Raw genomic sequence first — 12101 nt, forward strand, 5'->3', positions numbered from 1 at the left:
TATCTCTAAAGAGAGTTTGACTGGATTCCCGATGTTGCCAAGATTGAATAACAGCGATTGTGTGTTCTTGGACCATGTGGGGACAGTGTGGGGGTTTCCACAGAAGGAAATGGATGCCCCCCATTGTCACGCATTCATGGGCAGGAAGGACTATAGGGTGTGGAAGGGGAGAGCCTGCTGGGGTGGAGCTGGAGACCCCCCAGGAGCGAGAGGTGAGCTGGGCCCTGCTTCCCGAGGGCTACAGGGACAGAGGCCCTGGTGTGAGATGAGAGCATCAACCTGGAGGTCCTACCTCCTCCGCTGGGTGCGGGCAGACACCCCTGGGGGGGGGGCTTAGTTGTGTTGGCAGAACTTAAATGTGTCAGGAGGGAATTGGTTCAGGGACGCAAACAGTGGGCAGAAATGGGGGCTCAGAGCACGGGAGCCAGGCCAAGGTTCAGCCGTGTAGCACAGCTCTTTGAGGAGGGAAAACCGAGGAGAAAGACCAGAACTCCCACCAGTTTGAGCCAGAGCAATCTTAGAAGCATTGTGGTTTGAGCAGTTAAAAACCCCCATGGCGTCATCGTATCCCCCAATCTGGTGAAATGGGTGAAATGGGTGATATCAGTCACTAAGAAATTCACCCCACAGAAAGTCAGGAGTGCAAATAGATGTTGAAGCACGCAGCTGTCCGTTTGTTTCTGGAGTTGATCCGAACCAACAAGGATGTCCAAAAACAAAGGATTTGTGAAATAAAGTATACACGACAGTCATGTGTTGGAATGGAACATAGCGATTAGAATGTGGAAGAGGTGTTAAGTCGTGGGAGAATGCTTAGGACATAAGTAAAAAAAAAAATAATTGTATGTAACAAGATGATCTTGGCTGAAATGAGTTTTTTGAAGCCCGGATGAGGGGAGGAGAAGGAGCAGCACTGGCCGGGGCAACCCGGTTGGACTGGCCTGTCCATGTCCACTGCACAGCCGCTCAGAACTGATGAGTACTGTGGACACTGGGGGGATGCGCTAATGCTAACTTCCACGTGATTGCCTTTCTGGGAGATGGGTTTTCCCCTGATGGAAATATACATCATACCATCGATCATTCTCGAGAAGGTGGATCTTGGGGCCTGCAATGAATCAGAGCAAGCTTTAGACTGGGCTGAAGGTGACCCTTCTTTCTGGCTTGACTTCTGAAGCCAGAAGATGCCTGGAATGTTTTCGCAGGAGCCAGACAGCCTGCCCTTGACCCATGGAGTGTGGTGGGCGGCTCCCTTGGCTGTCTGTGCAGACCCCATCCAATGCCCCTCCTCCCAATAAACCCAATGGGCCCTTGCCGGCCATTTTCCAAAGTATGTCTTTGCCCACTTGGCTAGTGTGTTGGACTTTGAATGGACTCCTGGCCTAAGCTGAGCCACCAGAACCCCTCCCAAGAAGATCTGAAATAAAATACCTAGAGATTTCAGGCTCATTATGGGTGCTCTCTGGAACAGAAGAGATGTAACTTGCCAGGTGGACTAGAGAAGCAGAGGCCAGTCTGCAGAGAAAGAGAGAAGAACAAGGTACATGTCACTCAACCTATTTGCCATTTCTAAGTGTTCTCAGCCATTACTTCTAATCCATGAGAAATTATCCTCGGATTGTTAAGGGTTTTTAAGCAATCATTAATGTATTTTTTAAAAAAATTTATTCATTTATTTGAGAGAGAGAGAGCATGAGCCAGGGGAGGGCTGAGAAACAGACTCCCTGCTGAGCAGGGAACCCGATGCAGGACTCAATCCCAGGACTCCAGCATCATGAGCTGAGCTGAAGGCAGACGCTTAACTGACTGAGCCACCCAGCTGCCCAGCAATCATTAATTTAATCCTCACTGGTGAAGGAATCTGCAGAAAGTTGTTCTCTCCAAATAATTTCATATTATTCAAAAGTATACGCGTGTGTGTGCGTGTGTTGAGGCCTATATGTATATATGTGTATATACACACACGGAAAATAATTCGTCATTCTTCTGAGGATATCATGGACTCATAGATAATATGCAGAAATAAACCTCAGACATCACCTCACTCTCATTCGGAGATTTGCATTTTCACACCAAACGTACGTGCAAAAAGAGAAATGAGAAGAGAAAAGGAAGTATAATTTTACATCATTACATTATGTAGCAAATTGAAATGTGCACATAAGGTGTGGATGATGCTTGCTTAAGGCTGAAACTGTATCTCATAAGGTCTACAGAAGAGTCAAAAGAAATTATAACTCTCTTAGGTGTTACTGTCTATATGAGCCAAGGTGCTATAATTTTTTACAAAAAAAAAAAAGTTCACAAAGCTGACTCTATACCAAAAAAGGCACCCACACTATACCCCAAATGGAAGGAGAGATGAACAGAGGACAGCTTTTTCAAAGTATTTGGATGCTTTCAGTGTTTAACTTTGTAGTGCCTGACAGGAGGCTAAGGATGAAAAGTGCTTGTGTGCTTGCTCTGAATTTTTTTCACTTACAAACAACAACAACAACAGCAACAACCACAAAAAAACAAAAGCAACAACAAAAAAAAGGAATAGGTTGGACAGGACCCTAGTCCCATCACTGAAATATATAGGTGTATGCTATATGTAAATATTTATACAGTTGGCAGTATCTTACAATACAAATCAATTTGTTTTGCAATGCTTTCCAATGAGTGGGCCAAATCAGAAGCAACCAGGAGGTCCGAAAATAGGGGATCAGTGAAAAAATTATCCTTGCCAATGAGTGACCCAAAATACTAAGACTGGTCTCAGATTTTCACTTACCAGTTGGTAGAAGTATTTGAAATACATACTACTTGTAAAAAACACACTACTTAGTTACCAAAAGCTGTCTAAAGTTCCCAGAAATAAATGAGAACATTTATACCTGCATCAAGAGCCATTCCTCACGTGCTCGAGAAAGTCATCCCAAAACCTTGCTTAGCCTTTCCTAATACTAAGGACTAACTGATGTCTCTGGAAGAGGGTGTGTAAGTGGACACTAATTAATACAATGCTGATTCGGGAGCGGAACTACTGAGTCATAAGGGATCGCTGGTATAGGAGATATTTTTAATTTTGTCAGTTTTTTCTCAGGCGTAATGGAAAGCTCCATCCTGGGAAACAATCGGGCCCATTGTGTCCTGGATGCAGAGAGTTTGCCTAATGAAAGGCTGGCTGCTGGGCTCTTGTGTTATTCTGGGTCTCCCAGTTTTCACCACTGAAGAATTCTTATCTTCACATTCTTCTCAATTGTCATCCTTTCTTCCTTCTTGGGATCATTTTCACTCTTCTCAAGTGCATATCTTAAGCCTTTTTTTAAAAAAAGTTTTTCCTCATTAATTTATCTCCACATCCAATGTGGGGCTTGAGTTCAAGGGTCACATGCCCTTCTGACTGATCCAGCCGGGCGCCCCTATTTTAGAACTTTTTGTAGTGAGAGCCTGTCGGGGGTAGTAAATTCTTTTGGTTTTTGTATCTGAAAATGTCTTTAAAAAAAAGATTTATGTATTCATTTGAGAGAGAGAAAGAGTGGGGGAAAGGGCAGAGGAAGAGAATCTCAAGCAGATCCCCCCCACCGAGCTCAGAGCCCAACTAGGGGCTAGGTGCCATGACGCATGAGATCACAACCTGAGCCAAAATCAAGAGCCCTGCATCCGGGCTCCCTGCTCAGCGGGGAGCCTGCTTCTCCTTCTCCCTCTGCCCCTCCCCCTGCTTGTGCTTGCTTGTTTGCTCTCTCTCAAATAGGTAGATAAAAATCTTTAAAAAAAAAAAAAAAGAATTCTCAAGGGAGGGTCACCTGAGTGGCTCAGTCAGCTGGGCGTTCGACGCTTGCTTTCAGCTCAGGTCACGGTCACAGGGTCCTGGGATTGAGCCTACATTGGTCTATAAGTGGGGAATCTGCTTCAAGATTCTCTCTCTCCCTCTCCCTCTGCCCCTCCTCCCTCCCTCTCTCTCTCTCTCTCAAATAAATAGATCTTAAAAAAAAAAAAAAAAAGGAATTCTCAGGGAGACTTTGTTTTTGCTCCCTTCACCCAGACCCAAGGCTGAGAGAAACCCTTCACCCTCTGTGCTTTCCACCCTGGTGTAACTCCTGAGAGTGCCATCTCTTGTGGGACCCACTTTATAGGCAGGCGTCCAACCCTCAGCCTCTCCCATATCGTACAGGCTTTTTCTCCTGTGTCCTTCTGAGCCAAGACCCATTCGCACAAACCTCCCCATCTGATTCTAGATCCAGGTCTTCTTTTCTTCTCTGGAGTCTTGCTCTTTTGTTGTTCTGGTTTTTGACAATATTTTACCTTTCTTCCAGCTCAGCCATGTTGTGTAGGTCTCTCCCCATAGCCTGGCGTCCCCAGCAGGGTAGCCAGAGTCCTCAGAGAGCTGCCCAGGGCTCCCAAAAACACATTTCCCAAGAGCGAAGACAGGGAAAGTGCCAGTCCCCTTGAAGGCCAGGCCCCGAGCCAGAACAGCCTCCCTTCTGCTTCATTCCATGGGTTACTGTGAGTGTCAGGCCCATGCCAGAGCCAGGCAGAAGAGGGCGCACGAGCACACGCCTACCAGGTGGTGTGGTTATTGAGGGTTACCACAGGTGGTCGCGCTCCCCAGTACCTTGCCAGTTCTGAGGCCCTGCCCGGCCCGGGACTCCATCTGCCGAAATCCCTCCACCCCAGCTGCCAGTCGGTCCCCCCTCCCTTCCACCTGGGACCTGGGGGGTAGGGGACAGAGCCTGCAGGGGTCTCCAACCACATCCCCCAGACTCACAACCACTCGGCACTCTGTGGTGAAGGAGAAAGGTGAACTCACCTTGCCAACCCCCAACAAGGTTTTGCTACATCAAAGAGCCACAAAGCAAAATGGCTAGGACCCCAATTACAGGCTGCAGTGGTACAGCTGTCCCAGGCCTTCCACCTAGATCTTCCTGCCAGGATGACTAGAAGCAGGCCGTTCTAGTAGCAGCCTCTTCCTCCTCGTTCTTCTCATACAGGGAACCTCTTGGGGCTCATAGGATTCTCTGGAGCCGGGCTCCCTTTGCTTCCCCCCAGGCTTCCCAAACAAGTCCATATTTGCGGAACACCCAATTCAAGACATGGTTTAGATACCCCTCACCCCACCCCACAGTTGGCAAGACTCTGCAACTCTGGCCGTTCCCTTGGAATTGGGGTGTTGTCATACCACTCAAATAACACATCTTCTCTGAGCTTCTGCCCTGGAGCAGACAAGGTCTCCATTAACTACGATTATCTCTAAGTTGTGGACTTACCGGGTGATTTTTTCCCCGTTACGTTTACCTTTTTCTATTTTCAAGTTTCACATAATGAGCATGCATTCCTTTCTGTTAAAGAAGAGGAATAATAAAAGCTTAAGTTCCACGGAACAGTGGTGTTCAGAAAGAATTAATGATGAGAAAGAATGATTATAACTGTTTTAAACTATTACAACCAAGATGCAACTTGGACGTTATATATGTGGTACATATTTAAAAAAAATAATAGTAACAGGACGAAGTGTCCCCTGGCAGTCTGTTTACTGTGGAATGACTGAAGGTGAAGCTGTGGGGCCCTCACTTACCCAGGCTGCTTCCAAGACCCTGGCAGGGGCACTTCTAACACTGCATTCACAGGGTCATATGCTTTTGCAAATTTTGCAAAAGTGAAATATTTGAACTTGCTGTTTCTGCTCTACCTCTCCTTCCCTCACATTCTAAGTGTTCCTGGAGAGGCCACAGGCCCTTTGGGGTTTGGCTAAGGGGAGGTTGCATTGGGTATATGTTTGCTTGAGGTTCAGTGACATATGTATGGGACCCGCAATCCTCTCCATGTGCAGTTATGTGACTGCTAGCTGTCCCCGTGGCTGAATGGCTTCCAGAAACACCTGCACCAACTCCCTTGGTGTAGGGACAAGGCCATGACACATACATGTCAGGACTGGTCCTGAGAGGAGCACGTGTTGCCTGGTGTAGAGAGGCCTTTGTGTGGCCTTCCAGCTCCCGGGAGTGCTAGCTCTTGGGGGAGGGTGGGGAGTGTGGCGTGGCTGCGGGCTTGAAAGTTTCAGGGAAGCCCAGGCAGCTAGAAGCCTCCACCCAAATACCTCCAATCTATGTATCTGGATTCCAGGTTTTTTCAAGCAAGGCCCCAGGACAGACTCATCTTGGTTGGGCAAGTTCACTAAGTTTCTTTCAAGTTCAGCCCCAGGAATGTGACGGTTTGGGCTTGAGCCCTGACTCCCACCTCCCACTGCAGGGGCCTGGGGGGTTTTCTTGCATACAGCCATTGTTGGCTTTCTAGCCTGCTTTTCAAGGGACTGTTAAATTTGTTTTCACCTCTTCATTGTCTTTCTATAAATGTTAAGTATCAGTGGCACTTAGGGGCCGCCAGTCAAGCCCATGTCCTCCTTGTGCCTACTCTTTCCTCCATGAAGTTCACCTGACTGATACATTGTACCCACCAGTGTATTCTCTTCCACTGACACACCCTCCCAGCCGCTGCCAGGTATAGTTTTCATAATTGAATGTCTACCTTCTGCCAGGGGCTGTCTGTGCTCCACCCACCAACGGGGTAACCACTGCCAGCCAGCTCCAAGACCACAGCTAATCACCTGCTTTCGTGGACCCCTCCCTGTTCCAACTGTCATGGGATGGGTTCTCCAGAAGCAGCCACTGCTAAGACAGTGGGAGGTATGGCAGGGAATCTATACCTGTGGAAAGAAGAAGAAGCAGCAGGAGTGGGCGTGGAGAAGGCAAATGGTCACACAGGCCCAGCAAAGTTCCGGCCACATGACGGGAGTTTTGGACTAAGTGCAGTCTGCTAGAATGTCCCTCTTCTAGGTGAACTGGCCAAGCCTTTACATCCAGCCCACTCAGTCACAGAAGCCAATATGGGCTGCCCCACGGAAGGGGTGGCCTTGGGTAAGGTGGCTCTCTGCAGGTGAGGCCAGCCCCGAAGATGCTAACAGCTGGATCTTGACCACACTTCCTACAGCTGGGCAGCAGGCCCTTTCTTGAAAGGGGATCTGGGGTGCAGGGTGGTGGGGTGGGGGCATCTCTATGAGGGAGAAACAAGTTGTGAGGGTAGAGGGCCAGAAGCTCGTCTGCAAAAAATCCTTCCAGCCAACAAAAGTGTAAAAGGGTAAGTGGAGGAATGAGTTCTCCACAACGCTGTGTCAAAATGGAAATTCCCTCCTGTGTGAATAGACGCAATTATCCAGCTTATACAGTTATGGACACATGACTCATTTTTGTCTTTATGGAAGTCCAGGGAAATAGAATGTTCACAATTCCTCTGTACCTCTGTGTGAGGCATGAACCCTGGTGGAACTCAAACATCTCGTGTCTTTGGATGAAGCAGCATGTTTTAGGCATCACTCCTATATTGGTTAACTGTGGCTGGGTAACAAATCACCCCAAACCTTAGTATCTTAAAACAGCAAATATTCATTATCTCACAGTTTTGGAAGGCCAGGTATTTGGGATTGACTTAGCTGGCTGCCTCTGGCTCAGGAAATATCATGAGGTTGGGTAAATAAAAATCTAAAAAAGATTAAATCCCTGTACCAGAAGGGAAAGATACCCCCCCACACACACACACATACCTTTTCTTTCAGCATTTCCTTTAGAAAACCTGTAATCTCCAATCTTTTCTGTCTCTTTCAGATGTATGTAAATCTTTTTAAAAGCTAAATAAATCTCTTGCCAGTTGTGCATCCTGGGACAGTTTTTCTTGGGGGCTGTGGAGCCACCTCTTTGAAATGTGAACACCAAGGAGGATGGCATCTTGTCTCCCTGTCTCTGTAGGAGTTTAGCTTATGCGCCCAGTTCCAAGTTATAACTTTCTGCTTGTTGAAAAGATATGAGATGGGGCATCTGGGTGGCTCAGCCAGTTAAGCAACTGGCTTTTCATCTCAGCTCAAGTCTTGATCTCAGGGTTGTGAGTTCAAGCCCAGTGTGGAGCCCACTTAAAAAAAAAAAAAGATGAGAAATTTTCATTTTGCTTCTGGATAAAGACAACTTACATGGGTGTAACGGATTGTATCTGCTCGGCTATACCAAAGGGTGAGGTTTCTCTCCATCTTTGAAATTTCTTTAGCAGACCACCTGTGATGCACACCACAGTTTGGTTTGATACTTATCCAATAATAAAACTGTTTCATTCTTTCCTACATTTTGAGCAGAGTTTTTACTGGGTTGACAGGAGATTTTATTAATGTATTTAATTTATTTATCTTAAGATTTTATTTTTTAAGTTATCTCCACACCCAGTGTGGGGCTCGAACTCACAACCCCGAGATCAAGAGTTGCATGCTCTACCGACTGAGCCAAATAGGCAACCAGGAGATTGTTATTTTTAATTATATTTTCCCAACCGGTGCAGTGAAGATGTCAGCTGAAGTTGCATTCATCCAAAGGCTGGGCTGGGGCTGGAATGCTGCTTCCAAGATGGTTCAATCACAAGGCTGTTGGCAGAAGGCCCCATGTCCTTGCTGGCTGTTCAGAGGAAGACTTGGTTTCTTACCACGTGACTCTCCCCATACAGCAGCTTAAATGTCCTCACGACCCGCAGCTGGCTTCTCTCAGAGTGAATGATCTGCGAGAACAAGGAGGACAAAAGAACACCTTTTAGGACCTCGTCTTGGAAGGGATGTCATATCACCTCTGCCGTATTCTATTTTTTTTTAACATCTATTTATTTGAGAGAGAGAGAGTGAGAGAGAGCATGTGCACACATGAGCAAGGTGGGGCAGGGAGAGAGGGAATCCCAAGCAGACCTGCTGAGCACGGAGCCTGGAGCTCAACCCCAGGATCCTGAGACCATGACCGGAGCTGAAACCAAGAGTCGGATGCTTAACTGACTGGGCCACCCAGGCCCCCTGCCATATTCTATTTATTAGAAGCAAGTCACTAAATCAAGCCCACATTCAAGGGGAGAGGGATTAAGCTCCCCTCTTTTTTTTTTTTAACCTTTTATTATATGTTAGTCATCATAGAGTACATCATTAGTTTTTGATGTAGTGTTCCATGATTCATTGTTGGCATATAACACCCAGTGCTCAATGCAATATGTGCCCTCCTTAATACCCATCACTGGGCTAGCCCATCCCCCACCCCCCTCCCCTCTGAAGCCCTCAGTTTGTTTCCCAGAGTCCATAGTCTCTCATAAGCTCCCCTCTGAAGTGAAGCATCAAGTCATCTGTGGACATATTTCAAAACCATGAAATACAACAAGAAGTGCCAACAAAGCTGGTTAATTAGCATCACTAGTTCAAAAAGTATCACATAAGTCCCTGAACAGGAAAAGTGGAAATGGCCCGAAATCTTGCAGCTTTTACCTGAAATAACTTGAGGTTCTCCCAAATGTGACAACAGTCCTAAAAATTTCCATGATATTACCCATGACAATTTGGGAAGATGAAAGAAACATTTCCAAAGTATCATTTGAACTATTTTTGATTGACTGAAGTATTTTTCAATCAATCATGCTGGAGAAAAGATCATTTTCTATTCTCTCTATAGAAAATATTTCAAAATTATTGTGTGGACTGGAGTGGGAGAAGTAGGTGAAGGGGGTCAAAAGGTACAAATTTCCAATTATAAAATAAATAAGTCCTGGGAATGATATTTAAAGCTCAGTGATTATCGTTGACAATACTGTATTGTATTTTTCAAAGCTGCTAAGCGAGTAGATCTTCAAAGTTCTCATCATGAGAAAAAAAATTGTAACTCTGTATGGTGACGGATGTTAACTAGACTTATTGTAATGATAATTTCATAATATACACAAATATCGAATATTATTATGTTATATACCTGAAACCGATATAATGCTATATGACAATTATATCTTAATACAAAAATAGAAAAAAATTACAATGTTCTGCACTATTAAAGTTTTTTTTTTTTTAAGATTTTATTTATTTATTTGACAGAGATAGAGACAGCCAGCGAGAGAGGGAACACAAGCAGGGGGAGTGGGAGAGGAAGAAGCAGGCTCATAGCAGAGGAGCCTGATGTGGGGCTCGATCCCATAACGCCGGGATCATGCCCTGAGCCGAAGGCAGACGCTTAACCGCTGTGCCACCCAGGCGCCCCTGCACTATTAAAGTTTTAATCCCAACACACAGACACACATAAAAATCATTGTCATAGGAAGAGGTGTCCAAAGAGTACACACTAAAAAAAGGAGGTAAAAGGGTATTACAGAATTGTACAAGGTCATTAATTAAAATATTGTGATATTGTCAGGATTTTGTGCTGTTTGCAGCATCTGTCAGCAGGGCTAAGTTCATGAGTGAGCGACCAATGAAGTTTCACAGGGACAGAAGGGACCTACAATTAAGGCTTAACCGTCTTCAGATTCTTAATAATTTTGTTTTTGAATTTGTATTTTGCAGGTGAGGTCCAATGAGACAGTGGGACATACAGCGGGGGCTTGGAGCTTTGGCTCCTGCATGGTTCCTCTCTTGCTTCCTCCTTACCTCCTCAGGATGGGTTCTAGGCTGTCTGCTCCCCTGTGCCCTGGCACCCAGCCTCCTCCTCTCTCCTGACAGTGACTGCTGCCATCCTCCATTTTGGTAGGGGCCTGGGTGCAGATATGGGGTAGGTCTGGCTGGGTTGGAGTGGGTCTGGTTGAACTCTCCACCCCTGTGGCCATCCCAGCATTTAGGGGCCAACTCGGCAGGGGCAAGTCTTTCACCCTCCCCTGATCCAGGCACTTCATGTCTCCTGGCATTGAGGTTCCAATACCCTTGAGGGTTGCCCTCCACCAATGGGCTGAGCATGGAAAGGGGAGCTGCCTGACTTGACCTCCCTGCTCCAGGAATATCAGCTGACTGAAGAGGGAACCAGCCTGCAGCCATCAGGCCCACGTGCACACTCCAGTGGAATCTAGAGCAGACCCTGGCTCACATGCGCGATGGCACTAGCTCGCCCAGTAACCACATGCCCAAAGGTGTGCTCCCTGGCCTGCTCTGTGCCTGGGGAAACCCCTTCTTCATCCTTCCCATCTTCTGGGTCAAGCCTGTGTCGAGCTTGTGTCCGTCTCTCCTGGCCGGCTCTAGGACAAGCCCTGAAATAGGAATTGGGTTCTTTCAGTGATTAAGCATTGGACTTACGTGTTCTGGTGTTTGCACTCAAAACTGACACGGACCAATGTAAAGAAAATCTGTGAAACTCTAGATCATAATTTAAGACTTTTTCTTATTCAGAGCATAAACTAGCAACAGAAAACAGCCCGAGACAGACTGCAAAAGAAAAGGGAAAACTCTGTATTTTGGCACTTGTAACCAGCACTTTTTGGTCCCGCTTTTGAACCCGGGACCCCACGTTTTCAGTTTGCACTGGGTTCCGCAAATCATGCAGCGAATCCAGTTTGTCAGCCTTGTTCTGCTTGTAATTTATTTTCTCATCCTACAGAAATGTTCACTTTTGCACCTAATTTTGCCGTCTCTTTCTCAAAGAGAGTCCCCAGAATGGCAAAAGCTTCAACCACCCCCAGCAGAAGCCGCATCTTCCCGGGCACCCCCAATAACTACCTTATCTTGAGCGAACCCGTGGCGGATTGTTTACTTTCCTCTTAGACTTTTTCATCCAGTAAACCTGCATAGCTTTTAAGATCAGTGAGGGGGGGAACCCCTCACAAGGAAGTGTCATTTCAAAAATTAGAGGGAATAGCTGGCACCCGAGGGGAAGACGGAAACCGGCAAGAGGAAGTTGGCGAGGGATCGGGGTTCTGGGGAGGGAGTCCCGGAGCCGGTGCTTCGGACCGGGCCTGCTGTGGGCGCGGCCCCTTTAAGGGGCGGGGCCGGGGCGGGGCCTGGCCGCGGCCCCAGTCTCCCAGACTGCCCCGCGCGCGCCGGCAGTTCGGCCACGTCCCTGGCCACGTCGCGCCCGCTCTCGCCATCTTCGCCGCTTCCTCTCAGGGGCCGCCGCCGCCGCCGCTGCCTGAGCTGCAGAGCCCCGGGCCGCCCCGCCGACCGCCGGCCGCCATGAACATCTTCCGGCTGACGGGGGACCTGTCCCACCTGGCGGCCATCGTCATCCTGCTGCTGAAGATCTGGAAGACGCGCTCCTGCGCCGGTGAGCGGCGGGCCAGGTCCCGGAGAGGCTCAGGCGCCAGGC

At 47.4% G+C, this 12101-nt stretch overlaps 1 protein-coding gene and 1 long non-coding RNA gene across 3 annotated transcripts in view; one reads left to right on the forward strand and one right to left on the reverse strand.

Annotated features, from left to right (window-relative positions):
• Positions 1-418: 418 nt before the first annotated feature.
• LOC117804119 lies at positions 419-11704 on the reverse strand. The gene is made up of 6 exons (XR_004628338.1): positions 11516-11704; positions 8500-8571; positions 6587-6685; positions 5253-5324; positions 1432-1515; positions 419-1108 (listed from the first exon to the last, which is right to left on the reverse strand). It is a non-coding gene; the product is annotated as an uncharacterized LOC117804119 (long non-coding RNA).
• Positions 11705-11821: 117 nt separating this feature from the next.
• KDELR2 (KDEL endoplasmic reticulum protein retention receptor 2) overlaps positions 11822-12101 on the forward strand; it is an 18027-nt gene continuing 17747 nt past the window's right edge. The window contains exon 1 of one of the 2 annotated variants that reach the window (XM_034669783.1): positions 11822-12059. In XM_034669783.1, coding sequence (XP_034525674.1) covers positions 11969-12059 — 91 coding nt within the window. In that variant the 5' untranslated portion in view covers positions 11822-11968. The remainder of the gene's footprint in view (positions 12060-12101) is intronic. The other variant, XM_034669782.1, reaches the window with a different exon arrangement.

The sequence above is a fragment of the Ailuropoda melanoleuca genome, chromosome 10 (genome assembly GCF_002007445.2).
Source record: "Ailuropoda melanoleuca isolate Jingjing chromosome 10, ASM200744v2, whole genome shotgun sequence".
Classification (NCBI taxonomy): Eukaryota; Metazoa; Chordata; class Mammalia; order Carnivora; family Ursidae; genus Ailuropoda; species Ailuropoda melanoleuca.